General features: G+C 45.7%; 1 protein-coding gene across 6 annotated transcripts in view; it reads right to left on the bottom strand.

The window, feature by feature from the left end:
* Nucleotides 1-931: 931 nt before the first annotated feature.
* The window catches only part of Wdr25 (WD repeat domain 25), a 134495-nt gene continuing 116296 nt past the window's right edge, over nucleotides 932-19130 (bottom strand). For all 6 annotated transcript variants that reach the window (XM_048799330.1, XM_048799328.1, XM_048799333.1 and 3 more), the window contains 3 exons: nucleotides 4652-4822; nucleotides 1850-1990; nucleotides 932-1382 (listed from right to left, as the gene is read on the bottom strand). In XM_048799330.1, coding sequence (XP_048655287.1) covers nucleotides 1161-1382; nucleotides 1850-1990; nucleotides 4652-4822 — 534 coding nt within the window. In that variant the 3' untranslated portion in view covers nucleotides 932-1160. The remainder of the gene's footprint in view (nucleotides 1383-1849; nucleotides 1991-4651; nucleotides 4823-19130) is intronic.

Genomic DNA, 19130 nt, shown 5'->3' with positions numbered 1-19130 from the left:
ACAAATCAAGGCCTTTGCTCTGCTCATTCCTCTGTCTAGGATACCCTTCCTGTGGACCCCAAGAAGACCCCCCTCCCCCCCGCACACTGAACTGCCTCACACGGCAGCCCTGGGCCAGCTCAGCCTCCTCCCATAGCTGGCACCATTGTGCCCGACACCCCAAGAGAGTTGCCCTCTCCTCAGCCCCCGCCCCCAGCAAGCCTGCGGGCCAGCTCCTCTGACTTCCCACTTTGTAGATGGAAAACAGGCTGGGAGGGGAGGTGCCTTGCCACGTCTCAGCAGCAGTGAGTGGACAAGCTGCACGGCTCTCAGCCTGCCCCAGCCTCCTCCTCGCATCCTCAGCATTTCCTTGCTGCCTGCCCTCCAGGATGCCCTCCTTGCCAGCTGGAGGCCTGCCTCCTCCAGGAGGATTTCCAAGCCACCTGGGGTCCCCACCCTCATCTGCTGGTGGGGGGGGGGGGGCCTTGGGTTCTGCATGTGCCCTCCTAGCAGGCATGGCCCCTCAACGACAGTTCTGGTGGGATTCAGTGTGCACTGACATGCCCAGGCCCCTGAGGAGTCAAGGTTCACCCAGCCCAGCTCCGCGAGGCTCTGCAGGGACTGCTTCTCCACATCACCCCTTCCCCAGGATAGTCAGTCATCCCAGGGGATGCGAGTCTTGGGCAGAGCAGGGACCAGATGGACATACTGTGCGGGAGGAAGGGGCTGGGGCCCTGTGAGGCTGGCAGGGCCACAGAGCTCTAGCACAGGGTTCCCAAGGGCAGAGCCAGGCGCAGAGCCCGCTGGCCCTGGAGACACTCCTCTCAGGATCAGCAAAGCAGAATGGCCCACCTCGAGCTCCCCTGCCCTCTCTTGTCTTCAGCATCCCAGTGGGCCTGGGAGTTGGGTGGCAGGAGAGAGCTGCTAATGCACATCTGTTGCTGACATAGCCTAAGAAGTAGAAAAGCAACGTTTATTGGGCATCACCGGCCACCTGGCAGGTGCTTTCACTCATGTAGTCTTCAAAACCCTGAGACAGATTCTTGTCCCCACTTTACAAATGAGGAAACAGAGGTTCAGCAGGTGGTGGAGGCAGCATCTGCCTAGGTCCAACCCAAAGCCAATTTCAGTGCCCAAACTCCCTTCCCTGAGGAAGAAGGGGGCCCCAGGCCCAGCTGGGATCAGTGCCAGATCTTGATGTCACCTCCCCAGGAGCAGGTGCCGAGGACGGAGGGCAGCACGGGGTGGTAGGTGGTGCCAACACAGGCCTGCGTGTGCCCCTGCAGCGTACATGCCCTGCTGGCTGTGCGGAAGCTGAACATCAGGACCCGGCCATCAGCACTGCCTGTCACCAGCAGGTCACCACACGGAGAACACTCACAGCCCACTGCATAGCCTTCGACCTGTAGAGACATGGGGGTGGTGAGTGGGCCACACCCAGTCCTCAAGGATACCTGTGCATCAGGATTATGACTCCACTCTACAGAGGAACACCTGAGGCCCAGCAGCCTTGAGGCCAAGCCAGTTCTTCTGAGAGGCTCTGGAATGGGCCACATTCCAAGGAGGGTCCAGAGGAAGCCGGCTGGAGCAGCCTCAGTGATAAGTCACCGAGTTTCTGGCCCCTTCTGCCCAGCAAAGGAGGCCTTGGGTGGGAAGAGGCTGATGCAGAGATGGCCCCATGCCCATTCTGGCTTGCTCCTGCCCTCAACTCCACCACTGTCCTTATGAGCTCACTAGTGCTTTCAGATTGGCCCAGGATCTGGGGTAGACAAAAGCCTAGGAAAGAGAAGGCAGAATCTACCCAGACAGAGGATCGTGCCCTGGGCCCCAAGTCCATTTCTGGTGCTGCCTACCAGGAGGCTCTGTGTACCTTGTGTCCTTCATAGCGCCGCCGTCTACTCATCCGGTAAGGCCACATAGCAGAGAAGAGGGCCAGGTAGTTTCCATTGGTCTGTGCCAGGAATACAGGCTCTCTTGGGTGCAAGGCAAGGCTGGGGCAGGTATATCTCTCCTGAGAAACAGCAAGACCACAGGAAGGTCAGAGAAGGCTGCTCCGGGGGTCTTCACCTCCAGCCTTCACTCTGCTCTTGAGGCCTGGTACCCTCCCGCCAGGCCTTGGCTTGAAGGTCTGAATGAGTTTCCTACTGCCGCTGTAATCTAGTGGCTTAAAACAACACAAAGTTATTATGCAGTTTTAGAGGTCAGAAATCTGATGGGATTCTCACTGGGCTAAAATCTGGATGTCCTCAGGGCTGTATCCCTTCACCAGGCTGTGTGGGATCTCATTTCCTTGCCCTTCTCCAGCTCCTAGAAGCTACCTGAAACCCTGTGGCAGGATAAAAAATGGCCCCCAAATATATCCACATCCTAATTCTTGAGCCCTGGGACATTGCCTCATGTGGTCCTGCCTACCTCCCTACCTCCGTGGTGAACCCCAGTCCCATGGCCCAGCCTTGCCCAACCCAGGGTCTCACATAGCCAAAAGGCCCAGGAAATGAGGAGGTAAATGGCCAAATGAATAGGTAAAGTGGGAATAAACTGTTCAAATCACAAGGGGGTGGGGTCCCCACAGAAAGAACTCTAAGAACTCCCCCCTCAACTAGACCTGGCCTTTAACGTGTGAGACTTAAGTCAGAGTCTTGAAATGACCCCACTCAAGAGGACAAAGTGAGGAGCCCTCAGGACAATATACATCAGAGGCACAGAAGCCATGGTGGCCGGATGATGTGCTCCCTGGCGTGAGCTGCTGGCACAGCACCTGCTTGCCCCACAGAGCATGGAGGCAGCTGTGCCCGGCCAGCAGCTCAGGCAGGACATGCTTCATCAGCCTGGCTCCAGGTCTCTACGGGCTCCTGCAGATAGGTGCCCTCCATGGTCAGAGGTGCCCTCCGTGGTCAGGCGTGCCCCTGAGCCCTTCCCGGGGCCTTTCCTTCCTAGTGGGCAGCATTAGAAACCCCTGTAGGGAGGAGGCAGTCGATTTGCTCAGGCCACTTGGAACCGTCAAAACAAGGAGAAGAGGCCTGCACACATGACAGCACTTTAAACTCAGATTTGCAATCTCCAAAGGCGACAGTGGTAATAATGGGGTTGGTGCTGCTGGTGGTGGCTATAGTAGTGATGACTGTGGTGCTGGTGCTGGTGTCTGTGGTGCTGGTGCTAGTGACAGTGGTGCTGGTGGTGGTGGCTGTAGTAGTGATGCGGTGGTGCTGGTGGTGGTGACGGGTGCTGGTGGGGACAGTTGTGATAACTGGCAGTGGTGGTCATGATTGTGATGATGGTGGTTGTAGTGGTGGTGACTGTGGTGCTGGTGGTGGTGATGGTGGCTGTGGCGCTGGTGGTGGTACTGTGGTGTGATGACGGTAGTGATGATCAGGTGGTGACTGTTGTAGTGATGATGGGAGCCAGGATGGTGTCGGTGCTGACAGTAATAGTGATGGTGAAGATGATGATGGGGGGAGGACAGGAGTGGTGGTGATGACACTGGTGCTGGTGGGGGACAGCGAATGTGGCGCTGATACTGGTAAAGACAGTGAAAACATAATGCAGCACTCCCTGCGCCTAGCATTGTGCTAGGTGCTCTTTATGAGCATTCTCCCTTAATTCTCAAAACCACTTTCTGTAGTAAAGAATATCATCCTCAATTTTCTGTTTTGTTGTTGGTGGTGGTGTTGTTGTTTGTTTGTTTTTGTTTTGTGACAGGGCCTTGTATGTTGCCCAGGCTGGTTTCCAACTCCTGGGCTCAAGTGATCCTCTTGCTACAGCCTCCTGAATAGCTGACACTACGGGCAAAGGCCATAGCATCTAACTCTCATTCTTAATTTTCTAACAGGAAAAGTAAAAATTAAAGAGGCTTAACTGGGCACGGTGGCACACACCTATAATCCCAGTGGCTCAGGAGGCAGAGGCAGGAGTATCGTGAATTCAAAGCCAACCTCAGCAAGAGTGAGGAACAAAGTAGCTCAGTGAGACCCCATCTCTAAATAAAATACAAAAAAAATTGGGCAGGAGATGTGGCTTAGTGGTCGAGTGCCCTGAGTTCAATCCCCAGTTACGCCCCTCCAAAAAAGAGGCTTAATAAGCTGGTGTAGAGGCCCTCTCAGCTTACTTGGGAAGCTAAGGCAGGAGGATGGCAAGTTCAAGGCCAGTCTCAGCAACTTAACAAGACCCTGCCTCAAAATGAAAAATAAAAAGGGCTAGGAGTGTAGCTCAGTGGTATAGCGCCCCTGGGTACAATCACCAGTATGGGGGCGGGGGGCTAAATAATGGTCCCATGGCCCACCTTGCAGGTGATGAACGCAGGACTTTAGCAAAGGTGTTCTACTTCAAGCACCACCTACCAAAGATGCTGAGCAAGAGAAGTCAAGACACCCCTTCTGCTTGGCTGGTTGGGCTGGCAGTGGGAGGCTTAGGGCCTCTCAGGTCACAGGGCCATTTTCCCTTCATCTAGTGGGGCTGCCCCAACTGTGGTGGGTCCTGTGTAAGGATAGGAAAGCAGGAGCGCTGTTCTGGGGGCCTGTAGACAGTGCTGGCAGCTCGCTCCTGGGCCCCATCCTGAAGATTTCAGGCAGCTGAACCCTGTCCCAACAGGAGGGGCCTGGGAACCCAGACAGACCAGGGATACAGGAACATGTCAGGGTTGAAACTGAGAACATTGCCAAATAGAGCTTCTCACGTGGAAAATCTGGTTGGAGATTTTGGCAGAGGTCCGGAAATCCCAGGCAATGATAGTACGGTCAGCAGAGTCCCGGGTAGAAGCGTCGGTGCTGCTCAGGAACTCAGAGCCTTCCTGGAGAAAGAGGATGTCCAAGGTCTGCTGGATGGTTGCCTTGTAGCCTCTCACCACCTGTAGGAGTAGAAACTGGTCACACAGGGCAGCCCGGGAGCACAGGGCAGGTGCCTACCCAGGCACCCAGGAGGCGGTGGCTTTATTGAAGCGGTTCTGGGCCATATTCGCTCTAGCAGAGCAGCCCCATGTGCTTGTGCAGAGGGGGAACCCCGGCTTCCCAGCAGGCGAGTGCCTGCAGCTCCTGGGGCTATTCTGTGATGCCTCCCCCATGACGGCCTAGTCCCATGACTGCGTCACCCTGCTGCCACGTGGGTGGGTCCAACGAAGCACCAGCCTCTCCAGCACACAGGCCCCTTGAGAACAGCAGGTGCCCCATGAAAACGCGCTGAAGAAGGGCCCAGGCCTTGCTCGAGGCCCCCAAGGGCGTGGTGATACTCATCAATATCGAGGTCACATAATTCCCAGCTCACAAAGGCCCGAACCATTGTCCGTGGAGGAGTGACAGGGATAGAGGGGGCACCCTAAGGCCAGAGTGGCAGACACACTCCAGCTCTGGAGGCACACCTCATCTTCTGACCGTGCCCCCTCTGCTTCTTCAAGGCTGCTTTCCACACCCTCTGCTGCTCCAGCTCCACCTGGGCTGGGCAGGGGAGAGGCCACCCGAGAACTAAGAGAAGCTCCATTCACAAACAAGGATGCCGTGACGTCACTGCACCCTGACAGAAAAGGCCAGTGTGCCCAGGCCGCCGAGGTTCCAGCTCCCAGGGTGCCAACACACGGCTGCGGCACCAACACAGCTCAGTCCTGCCAGCTGTGGAATGAACTGTCTTCACAAATCAAGAAACTGAGTCTGCAAAAATTTTTGACTGGTGTTTTCTGTTTTCCCTTTCAAGTGCACACCCTGAATTCCCATTAAATACAGCCCTCCACAGACTTCATTTAGACAGGCGAGAGATACTAAGTTCACAGAGGTAGAGACTGGCTCAAGGTCACACAGCCAGAGTGGTGCAGATCCTTTCCCCATGCCTGGGGCCCCAATTCAGTTTCTTACTGGCCAGTTCCTGGGGTTAAATTCATGGGCAAGGGTAGTAACAAATGACTGCTCTTCTCTGAGTCTCTTCAGAAGTAGCCTTCAGCTAAAGTGACTTCAAGGTGGGCCCGTGAGGCACAAAAAGTGGTCAAGGAGCAGAAAAGGTCACCCTGCAGACCCCTGGATGCAGGACAGGGAGACAGTGGAGTCCAATCTCACCTCAGCACCACCAGCTCTATGGGCCACCCCAGGCTCCGACAGCCCTGCAACAGCTATCCCTTCCCCTCTCTCTTCTCCCAAAGATGCCTGCAACAGCAGCCTAGGCAGCAGGGGCTACTTGGCACTTGCTTCCTGTGTGTTCTCCACACACCAGGCTTCTACCAGACATACCTGAGCCTCACAGGGTGGGCTGGGGTGCAGTGCCAAGCCCTGCCAGGGCCCCCAGAGCTGTGCTACTGCTGCCATGGTCTACCTGCCAGTCTGGGAGGACCTGAGAAAGGACCGTGCACATCATCACAGTGCATGATATCTGCTCTGATGAGCTGCACATCCCAGCTCCCAAGAACAGCAGCACCCCAAGGCAGTGTTACTGTCGACTCTCGTGAGAAGGGAGGCAAGGAAGCAAGGCTCTGACAGGGTGGCTCTGAAAAGACCTCTTCACTGGCTCCAGGTCTAGCAGTGGAGTCCAGTCTCACCCCAGCACCACCAGCTCTATGGGCCACCCCAGGCCCCGACAGCCCTGCACACCTCCCTTCCCCTCTCTCTTCTCCCAAAGCCTTCTCAATCGCTAAGCTTCACAGAAGGAAAAGGAAGTCTGGAGACAGTTGGGCACCAGACACCAGGAGAGAAGCAAATCTGGCCAGCACATGTCCCTGGGTGTGGCCTGTGCACTGAGACATTTCTCCTCCATGGTGGCCACAGAACAGCCCCCAGAGTATCACCAGCTCATATAAAACTGCTGTGGCCAGGCACCACGGATGTTGGGCAACTCCCATCTCTGTGCCAGAACCACGAGCTTCCATGTGGCCCATCACCACAGCTCCCCACCAGCCTCGATCCCTCAGGCTCTGCAGCGGGTGAACAGGAAGGAATGCAGGAGGCGTTGTGAAGGCCCCGAGGAGGCAAGGTGCCCAGGAGCTGTGGCTCCTGGCTCTGTCTACAGCAGAACTGCCTGCGTGCCCTACCCACACATCAGCCACTCCCAAGGCAAACCTCTATACATTCCCCCAGAATAGACAGAAATGGCCCAGCCCACTGGGTGTCATAAAACTGAATGGCCGGGAAACAAGCCGTGTTATGGGCGATCCCTGCCAATAACTCGGCTGTCAGTAGAAGGCTGGCCTTTGGAGCCATCTTCTAAGCGATCGTCTGGGAACATGATTGACTGCCTTCATGCTGCTCAGTCCCTGGGAAACAGCAGAGGGGCCATTTGTGTGTCTGGTTAGTGGATTTTATGGCAACCTTGATGAGATGGACAGCTGGTGCCTCCCATCCCAGGGGGAAGTCATTGCCCAGACTAGACTAGCTGCAACCAAAAGGGACTCCTCTGGCAACTTCATGTCCTGGCAGACAAGCAGGTACAAAGCCTTGGGGACAGTGGAGGACAGACTGTGACACCTGCAGGGGTGATGAAAAACCCCTGAAGGCCCAGCACAAGGCTCAGCTGGGCCGCCAGCTAACGTGGGCAGTGCTGGGCTGCTGCTGACTCTGAGGAAGACTCGCTGTGCCTCCGTGGCTTCTGGCCTCCAGCGCACAGGCCCAGGGCACAGGCAAGGCTCCTGCCTGGAGCCCACAGCGACCACCATGTGCACAGGGAGATCCCTTCCCTCTCCAGGCCCAGAGTTGAGTCCTCAGAAAGAGGAGGGCTAGGGTGCGGGCCATTTCTCTCAGGACCTTGCCAGTGCTCTGCACCCAGGCCTGGGCATAGTGGGGCTGCAGGGGACCCTGCTCTGGGCACCTCAGGAGCCCGAGCTCCCTTCCTGCCAGCCTCGGCTCCCACTCACGCCACAACAAAAGCTTTACTGCCCAGCCTCTGAGGTAGTCTTGGCAGGCCTCAGTCAAGTGTGCTAGATTAACCGCTGGGTAAATGCATGAGTGAAAAACAGTGACTTAAAAGACAGCAACCAGAGGGCCCAAGGCCCCCAGCTCTATCCTGCAGCCAGGCCGAGGCAACTCACACGGGCCCTCTGCTGCTGGCTCCACCGGACCCCTGAAGGAGACCTCGGAGGTCATTCACAGGCCCCTCGGAATCAGAGCAGGCCAGGCCTTGCCCTGGCCCAGGGACATGGAGACCAAGAAAAGCTGCTCCAAGACCTGGGCAGAGGTGGGAGAAGGGCAGAGGGAGTGCACACAGGCACAGTGCCACATCAACACAAGAGGCAGGGGGAGGGCCTCTCCAGATGAACAGGGACAGGGCGCCACCTGGGAGGGCCAAAGTGCTTAGGCAAGTGCCCCGGGAAGTCCGAGGCCTATTACTAGTTGTGTGACTAGTAAGTTGCCTCTCTGTTCTTCAGTCTCCACACCTGTAATGTAGGACAAGAGACCTCCATCTTAACAAAGGCGTCACGCCCAGCTGAGCACCCAGCGCGCAGCAGATGCTCATGAGCCTCCTCTTCTGAGCCAGCCAAGAGCCGGCACCCCAGGATAGAGCTAAGTGTTCTTGGGCAAGTCCCTTCTCTCCACACTTCCATTCCTTTGCCCAGAAGATAAGCACTCCGGTCTCCTCCAACGCCAAGATGCAGGCAGTCCTCACTAAAACTGAGCTGGAGGGCAGCACGGGCCCCCTTCCAGGGTTTCCATTCACACAAGGAGCCAACACATAGTACACTGACTGTCAGCAGTGCCCTGCTGATACGTTTGAACAGAAATAAAAATTTACATGTTTAAAAAAAAAAAAAAAACATTAAAAATGGGAGAAAACATGAATGAATTTCTCCAGAACCTCAAACTTGGAAGAACTTTCCCAACTGTGACTCCCAAAACCATAAGCAGTAAGAGAAAACTACATGAAAATACAAAAAGAGAAAAAACACTCTCGGCTGGCAGAAAAGAAGTGAATAAACAAAAGAAGTGAAGTAAGACAAATGGAAAGAATATTTACGACTTACAGTAGAGTCAAAGGTCACCATCAATAATTCAGAGACTGTTTCTAAAAACAGATGAAAAGGACCAAGAGCTCTGTAGAAAATGGGCAGCAGAACAGCTCACAGAGGCTCCGACTCTCCTGCCTTGCTCGTGACAGAGACACCAGACGCCAAGAACTACCTACCTGACAGACAAGACCACAAAGTCTGCTAACACACTCCACAGGTGACTGGGGGCTGGGCACAGACGTGCTGCACCCACACACGGCCCCTGCACACAGGGTCTGCACCACTTCTACCAAAATGAAGTGGTGCATAGCTACCCAGCAACGCTACAGACCAGCAACCCCACTTCTGAGAACTGACCCCAGAGTCACACGATGTCATGGAAAGCAGCACGGCCTATGAAAATAAAGAAATGGACACAGCCCAGCATCCATCAAGCAAGAAAGGCTGAGTACCCTGCAGGACGTTCAGGACATCCAGAATGCAGGCCTGTGGAGGAGAAGCAGGTGCTCTGGCCTGCCCGGGCCCAGTGGAGAGACGCCAGGCAGAGGGGCAGTGCAGCAGCGGAGGACAGTGTGCTCCTTGGGTGTGCAGCTGCAGTAAGTGTCACTTGTTTCTCGTCTATTGATCTACTCACTTATTGCAGGGCTGGGGCTGGAACCCAGGACCTCATGCAGGCCAGGCAAGCGCTTTACCACTGAGCCACACCCCAGCTGCTTACACAAGAGAAAGTGGAAAGATAAACCAAAAATGAAAATCAGTAAATAAAAATTTTTTCTCTAGAAAAGGGAAGACAGAATGGTAGAGACAGGGTTATGGGTAAGACTTTTCATCATTCTCTCATAGGACATTGGTATACTGCAGTCATTGGTATACTGCCCCTTGTTTTGAAGATATGACTTGAGAACAAAGGTCACAGTTGTTTTTTTTTTTTTTTTCTGTAAAGGGCCAGACCACACTACTTCAGGGGGCTACATACAGTCACTGCTGAATAGTGTGTGTCAGTGTTGGGGCTGGTTAACATGTGAGAAACATTCTGCACTCAAGTGCCACGTAAAAACAGCTCACAGGCCAAACTGGACCCACAAGCCGGAGCTTGCCAACTCTTTCTCTAGACTCATGTACATATTTTATTAAATTATACAACAAAATTAACTTAAAAAGCAATCTATAAAATGTGAAAGCAAAATTATGCAAATGAAATTAACCAAATATTGATTTGGTAGGTTAACCACACAAAGAGGATTTCTTTTAAGAGACTTTAGAGCACACTAATTTAATGAAAGAGCCTTAGTTGAATATACATTAATGGAAAACCAGTAATTTGATAATAGATCCTAATTAGATACCCATTGTGGACAAAAAGAACTATTAAAAAGTTTAAACTGCTGACATTCATTTATCATTAGTGCCAGTATATAACCCCAAAATTGTGTTAAGGTAGACAGAAATAAAATCTTTCAGGCAAAAAGAAATGAAAATATTAAAAACAAAGCAAAAGAAAATTCTGGGATCCTAAATTTGAATTGAAAGAATCAGCATAAACAACAGTGTATTTTGTTTTAAAAACAAAAATATGTCCTAGCTCTGTCCACAGAAGGCCACAGAAACAATAAGCAACCTCAGCACTCAGATGGGCACGGTACGCAGAGATACAGAAGAAATAGAAAAAAAAAGCCTCAAATTGAACTTCCAGAGATGAAATGGGCAATGTTTGAGATGGAAATATGTTAGATAAAATTAACAGCAGATGAGACACTGCGAAAGAAACTAGTGAACTGGAAGATACTGTGATTAAAACCCTTCAGCAAGTTCCAGAAGGAAAGAAAAAATATGGAATCTAAAAGTGAACAGAACCTACTGTTGACCTCACGTGGAGTAAGCCCACAATGGCCTCTTTCCTTCTCCCTCTCCCTTTCCTTTCCCTCCAAGTACTTCCCTCTTCCTCCAAGTATTAATTAACATTTATCCAAATTTGGTGAACATCATAAACTGTGAGAGTCAAAAGACTATGCAACCACAAAGAAGATAGTTCAAAGAAAACCAAGTCCTGGCCCATCACAATCAAATTGCTGAAAAGCCCTTTTAAAAATACTGAACACACTCAGGGAAAAAAAAAAAAATGAAGAATTACATGTAAGGCCAGAAGACAGTGGAACACTGAAAACAGTCAAAGAGAGGGTGTGGACCAGCGCTGCACGGACAGTAAGAACAGTGTTAGGAAGAACCCTTCAGGAGCGGAGAAGACCTGAGTGCACCGTGCAGCAGACCCGTTCCACCTAAAACCCACACTCAGGGAAGCTCTCCAGGTCGGAGGGAATACTGCCAGAGAACACCTGGGACTTCAGGGGTGAAGGAGAGTGACAACAAAGGCAAAGGACTGGGAAAACATTTTTAGAACGTTTCCTCTTTACTTAAGTTATCTGAAATATGTATGACTGTTGAAAATAAGTTATTACATCATCTGGGCAGGAGACCTTTAATTTATGTAAATATAATCCATATCTAACTCTACAAAAAGGATAGAGGGTAAGAAGATCCATCTGATTAAAAAATTTTATGCTTTACTTGAAGAGGTAAAAATATTAGAATATGTAGAATTGTGAAAAATTAGGCACGCATATTAAAATCCTTCCAGCAATTGCCTAAACATATACTGCAAAAAGCCAAAATGCTAATAGATAAAACTAATAAATCACTCAGTTTCGTGTTATTACAATGAAACACCTAACACTTTCCTATCTGTAAAGAGAGGTTTGTTTTGTCTCATGGTTCTGAAGGTTCAGGTCCAAGACTGGGCAGTTCCACTGGACTGAGCCTCCTCCAACAGGGGTGGCACGTGAGGGCAGGAGTGTGTCAGAGCGAGGGAACGCTCTCATTACAAGTCAGGGAGAAGGTCAGGGAGACCTGGATCCCCTAGCCCCTCCCAAGGGTCCACCCAGGACCTAGGCTTTCCATAGACCCCACCTCTGAATGTCCACAGTATCTCCCAACAGTGGCACTCTGGGCACTAAGCATTTACATGTGCATGTTTGGGATCATTCATCTACATCATGGTGTATGATAACAATAAAAAAGAATATTAAAATCATCCAAAGAAGACAGAAAAAAAGGAAGAAGAATAAAAACAGGAGACAGAGTAAAAGTAATAATAAAAAAAATGGTAAGCCCAGATTCAACCCTATCAGTAATTATGTTAACTATAAATTTTCTAAAACCACCAACACAAAAAGTTGGATTTCAACTTTTAAAAAAAAGACACAATAAACCCTAAATTCTGAAAGGCTGAGGAAGGAGGATGACTTGAGCCCAGAAATCTGAAGCCACCTGGGCTTAAATACAATGAAATAAATTAAATACAATGAAATAAATTAGAGGTAAAAGGACAGAAAAAAAACACAAGCAAGTGAAATCTAGAGAGGCTGACATTAACATCAGTCAAAGTAGACTTCAGAGCAGGTCACACTGCCAGGAATACAAGTTATTATGAAAAGATAAAAATGTTAACTTATCTAGAAGACGAAACAATCCCATATATGTATACACCTAACAACAGACTTTCAAAATACATGATCAAAAACTGACAGAACTGAAAATAGATATTAACACTCCTTTCCCTGTAACATATAATATCAGTAGTGGTCAGTGAGTTATTCATGTGAGGAAACTACCTAAGCTCAGGGGAAAAACCCAGAAAGGAATACACAAAACAACTTCAAGGTGTCACAAAGGGTTAGGAATTGTTCATGTTTCCCCAGTCAAGGGGGGAAGACCTGTGATACACAGCACATTAGTATACTGCTGTCAGCCATGAGGCCAAATTCCCTCTAGCATAGTGGCTGTTTGGATTCCACCAAATAAAACTTAAAATCCTCAAAAAGAGCAAACTGTTTCCAAGCAATACAACTGGAACCAAGAATAATATCTCAAGAACATGTAAAGGAAGAACCAAATCTTGAGCACCCAGCAAGTAAAATTCACAATGTCTGACATCCAATCAAGAATGAGCAGACCTAGAGAGATGCAGGGAAGGGCCACCGGTGGTGAAGGAACTCCATCAGCAGAGACCCAGGAGTAACCCAGGTGACAGAGTGAAGAGAAAACAACAATAGAACAGTTTCCGCTTCGTGCTACCTACGACGTGGCCAAGAAGGCGAGGAAAGCGTGAGAATGTTAAAGACAGTCCACATGGAGATATTTCTAAAAGACCCAAATGAAACACACAGCAATGAAATGAAGCAATGTCTGCTCAAGGTAGCAGATAAGCCACTGTACAAGAAATGGCCAGTACCCTTGAAGACCGGGGAAGAACCACCACCGTGAGCTATGGAACAAATCTGAAAATCCTAACATGAATGTGATTGGAGAAGGGATGGATGGAGGCTGAGGGAAACAAAAAGAAATAACCATTCAAAAAATGCCAAATTTGATTAGAACCATAAATGCACAGATAAAAAGAACCCCCAAACCCTAAAACATACAGAAAAAAAATACACCAAGGAATGTCACTTAGACTGCTTGAAATTAATGACAAAAAAAAAAAAGAAAGAAAAGAAAATCTTAAAAGCAAACAAAGAAAAAGATACATTCAGAGAAACAAACACAAGAATGACAGCTGACTTCCCATGAGAAACCAGGCAAGGGAGGGACAGTAGAGCAACATGTGTCAAATACTGGGGGGAAATTCTTGACTATATCCTTTACCCATTGCAAATATGAGAGAAAGAAAGAAGGAAAGAAAGAAAGAAATAGATATTTTTCAGACAAATAAAGCTTCGATAATTTTTAACTAACAGATAAAAACACATGGAATGTTAAAAGAAATCCTTAAGGCACAAAGAAAAACATAGCAGATCAGAATTTACACACACATTGAAAAGCAATAAGAATAATAAGAAAACACATAACAGTTTATCAAAAAAAATTTTAAACTATGAGCTAATTCTGGCAAAAGTAATAATGTGCCATGGGGACTGTAGCACATGTACAATGTAAAAAGCCCAACAACCACAGCATACAGGCCCCAAGGGAAGAAATGGAAATCTGTGCACTGTCTTAAGAGTCTTCTGGAAGAGGAGACAGAATACGACTTGAAGGTAAACAACCACTAAAAACATCCACAAGTCATAGACAGTTAAAAAAAAAAAAAAAGATAAGATGAAATCACTAAACTACTAAGAAGGAAAGATAAAAGGAGAATAGACTGAACAGATTAATAAACACAACAATTTAAGATTTAAACACAACCACATCAATAACCACATTAAATTAAAGTAGGATAAACACTTTAATTCCAAGGAGACTGCTAGATATGAGAGCAAATTAGATCATAAGACCTAGCTCTATGCTGCCTAAAATAAACCCTCCTTAAATATAAAGACCCAAGTAGATTAAAAGGTGACCCATGCTAATAATAATCAAGGAATGCTTATGTTAATAATACACAAAAAATAGATTTCAGAGTAAAGAATATTACAAGGGATAAAGAAGGTCTTTTCACAATGATCAAAGAGTCAATTCAATTGTTCTGGAGACCATTACAATTCTAAATGTTTATGCAGCTAATTACAGGAAAACCAATCAACAAAAAAAGGAAATAGATCCACTCTTATAGTCAAAAATTTCAACCAGCTCTTCTTAGTTTCTGCTTCCATAACAAACCACTTTAGATGGGATGGTGATCAATAATACAAATTTATTTTGCACAGTTTAGAGATTGAGAAATTCAAGATCAAAGCACCAGCGCACTTGGTGTCCAGAGAGCCTCAGTCTTCCTGCTGCATCTTCACCGTGTGAGGTTAACTGTGTGTCCTCCCATGGAAAAGAAGAAAGAGCAAAGGGGGCTAACTCTCTCCAGCCTTTTCTACAAGAAAAGGACATGAGGATGGGACATGAGTCCCACTCATAAGTCAGATCCTTCATGACCTAATCCGTTCCCAAAGCCCCCTCCTAATACATCTCCTTGGGGTTAAGCTCCAACATATGGACTCCAGGACACACACTTTCAGACCACATCACAGCTGTTCTTACAGAGCAGACAGACATATAATGGTGACACCCATAATCTACACACTGTATGTTTGGATAATCCCAGTGACTCAGGAAGCTCAGGCAGGAGGACTGATAGTAGTTCAAAGCCAACTTCAGCAACTTAGTGAGGCTCTAAGCAACTTCACAAGACCTCATCTCAAAATAAAAAATAAAAAGGGCTGGGGACATGGTGCAGTAGTAAAAACATCCTTGGGTTCAATCCTCAATACCAAAAAAAAAAAAAAACCAGAGGCTGGAGTTGTGGCTCAGTGATAGAGCACTTGCCTGGCATGTATGAGGCACTGGGTTCCATTCTCAGCACCAAATACAAATAAATAAAATAAAGGTTCATCAAAAACTAATAAAAATATTTCTAAAAAAAACCCCACAGATTAGATATGTGAGGAAACTACACAAGCTCGGAAAGAACCCAGAAAAAGATCACATAAAACAATTTCAAGATGTTACACAGGGCTAGGAATTGTTCATTTCCCACAGTCAGAGGGGGGGAAACCTTGTAATAGACAGGAAATTGGGTACAGTACTGACAGTGTACCCAAATCAGAATCAGAAAGGGTATAGAAAGACTTGAATATCACTATCAACCAACTTGATATGATTATTCACAGGTCATTGTACTCAACTGCAGCAGAAAACACAATGCACACAAAACATTTATCAAGAACACTGACAGAGTACCAATAATTTAAAAGGATCCAAACATACAGTGTATGTTCTGTGACCACAATGGAATTAAATTAGAAATAAATAACAAAGATATTTGAAAAATTCTTAAGTGTTTGGAATTAAACTAGCACACTTTAAAATAATCTATGGATTAAGGATAAATCAAAAGGAAATATTTTGAAATATTTCTATTTCAAAATAGAAAGTATTTTTAAATGAATGAAAATGAAAACATTATATTAACAGTTGTGCAAAACCCAGAGGGAAGTTAATAGCACCGATTAGTAAAAGAATACAGTTAAGCTCAAAACAATGAGCTCAACTTTCACTTAAGTGAGAAAAAGAAAATAAAACTAAATTCCACATTTAAGAAGGAAGGAAATAAGACAGAAAAATCAATGCCCTTTTTCAAAATAGAAAAGAAACCGAGAAAAACTAATGAAACCAAAATCTGGTACTTTGAAAGTGTTGATAAATTTGTAATCCTTTAGATGGACTGATAGGTAAAACAGAAAAGACACAAGTCACCAACATCAGAAATGAGTGAAATGAAGTGACATCACTACAGATTATACAGACATAAAAGTTAATATCATAAAAAATGTTACGCTAAAAAATTAGGCAACTGTAAAACAGATAAATTTCTTAAAAAGACAAAAATTACCAAAAGTCAACCAAAAATAAGAAAATGGAAGAGTCCTATATTTGCTACACAAATTTTATTTAAAGTTTCAAACCTTCCGAAAAAGAAAATTTCAGGCCAAGATGACTTCACTAGTCAATGTTAGCAAATATTAAGGAAGCAATAATGTCAATTTTACACAAACCGTTCCAGAAAATTGATGAGAAAGGAACATTTTCCAATTCATTCTACGAAGCCAGAATTACCCTGATACCAAACTCATAAGAAGATACTACAAGAAAAGTTCAGATCAACAATCCTCATGCACATGGAGACAAACATTCATATACAATGGTAGATGATGGAATCCCAAATTGTGAAAAAGGGTTACCACAACTCAGGAGGTGGAGGCAGGAGGCTTCAAGTTTGAGGTCAGCCTGGGCAACAGAGTTAGACCTGACTCCAAAAAAAGGGAAGGAGGATCTCATGATCAATACAGTTCATCCCAGGATGTGAGGTTGCTCTAATATTTGAAAATCAGTTGAAAAAATTCACAGTATCAAAAGAAAGAAAAACCATAGGATGCATAAGAAAAACCTGTGTTACCTAAACAATAACATGTTAGTGACAGAGATGAGAGGTTTAATAAATCGAGAAGTATACTATGCTCAACATTGTCATGAGTTCAACTCTCCCAAATTACTCTACAAATGAGATGTGATCTCATTCAAAGTTCAACAAGTTTTTTTGTTCTAGAAATTTTCAAAGTGATTGTGAAAGTGAAATGTAAAAACAAACAAAAACCTGGTGTACTCAAAACAACTTTGAAAAAGAACAAAATTGGAAGATTTACACAGCTGATTTGAAAACTCATTATAAGATTACAATAATGAAAATGATAGCATAAAGATAGCCAAAGAAATCAAGGAACAGGAGAGAACAAAAACAGGCCTACACATATTCAGCCAATGGATTTCCATGGATATTGTTTTCAATAAATGTTGCAGGAATATTGAACACCCATAGTCAACAACATGTGGCTTCTCTATCCACACCTTACACCATATACAAAAATTAATACTAAATACTTTATATTTCAAGTATGTGCCATTTTAAAATATAAAAATAAAGGGCAAAATATGGCAAAAATAAGACAAAATAAACATTTTCTTGATTAAAAAAAAAAATGAAAGGATTCACTACCATCAAATTTGGACCACAAGAAAAGTGGATTGGAGAGTCATGACAATGGGGTGGTATTCAGACAGGAAAGAACAATGATGGTACAGGCACTAAAAAGATTTTTTTTTTAAAGTGAATGTTTAGAACAATTTTAGGGCAATAAGTTTGACAATTTAGATAAAATGAAAAAATTCCTTAAAAGATACAAAAACAAATGAAGAAAAAATAGAATAGCTGAATAGCCTTATACATAGTGTGTGTGTGTGTGTGTGTGTGTGTGTGTGTGTGAGAGAGAGAGAGAGAGAGAGAGAGAGAGAGAGAGAGAGAGAGAGAGATATGAAACTCCTTCCTACAAAGAAAACCTTGGGTCCAGATGTCTTCACTGGTGCATTCTATGTAGCATTTAAGGGAGAAAAAAAACCAATCCCATACAAATATTCAAAAAATACAAGTAGAGAAGGCTGTCAATTCACTTTTTTGAAGTCAATATTTATCTCACATCAAAACCAAAGAACACAAGAGTAAAAAAAAAAGCTATGATCCTCATAGATACAAAACTCTTTTACCAGATTATTAGCAACTTGAATCAAGCCATATATAAAAAGGAAATGCATATCTTAACATTTTTAAAATAATCATTGTAATTCAACATGTTAACAGAACACAGGAAAAATGCAATAAAATCATTTGACAAAATTCATCACCAATATATCATTAAAATGTTCAGAAAACTAAGAATATAACCTGACTTAGGATCTAAACATAATTAATGGTAAAAGCTCCATTAGATGAGAAACACAGCAAGGGTGTCTACTCTCACCACTTCCACTTAGTACCATATTGGAGGGTATAGCCATTGTAATACAGCAAGAAAATGAAAGATTTGCATATACATTAGAAAGAAAACTGTTAAACTATATTAGTCATAGACAGACACATGATCATAAAAAAGGAAATTCCTAAGTAGTATATGAAAATTTATGATGACGAAGAAGAGAATTTAATTTAGTAAGGTCACATGGTACACAGACAATGTAAGAAACTTAGTATTATTTCCATATGCTAACAAAAAATGAAAAATTAAATTAAAAACAAAATTTCACTCACAGTAAATATAGAAAAAAACACGAAATAGTGAGGAATAAATTGAATATAATGCATGTAACACCTGAACACTGGAAACTACAAAACACCACTGAGATAAACTAGGATCTAAAAACAGAGATATACTGTGCTCATGAACCACAAGACCCCACATTGTTAAGATGCCCATTGTCCCCAGAATGACCTGCAGATTGGATACAGTCCTAATCCAAACACCAGCAATCTTTTTTTAAAAAATAATATCCTTATTTTATTTTTATGTGGTGCTGAGGATCGAACCCAGGGCCTCGCACGTCCTAGGCAAGCGCTCTACGGCTGAGCCACAGCCCCAGCCCCACCAGCAATCTTTTTATAGAAGATATGCTGATTGTAAAGTCTAAGTGGGAAAGTAGAAAACCTGGAATTACTGGAACAATCTTCAAAAAGGAAAAACTAAACCAGAGGGCTTACATTTCCCAATTTCAAGAATTATAAGCTATAGAGGACAGTATTGATAAAAGGATTAACACCGGTCACAAAAGAGAACTAAGAGACCAGAAGGAGATTCAAATTTTATTTTCCATCAAAGCTCCAAAAACAATCTATTGGGGAATGGAATATCTTTCAACAATGGTGCTGAAA

Source organism: Marmota marmota, unplaced genomic scaffold (genome assembly GCF_001458135.2).
Source record: "Marmota marmota marmota unplaced genomic scaffold, marMar, whole genome shotgun sequence".
Classification (NCBI taxonomy): Eukaryota; Metazoa; Chordata; class Mammalia; order Rodentia; family Sciuridae; genus Marmota; species Marmota marmota.
This window is presented reverse-complemented; position numbering and strand designations above follow the sequence as displayed.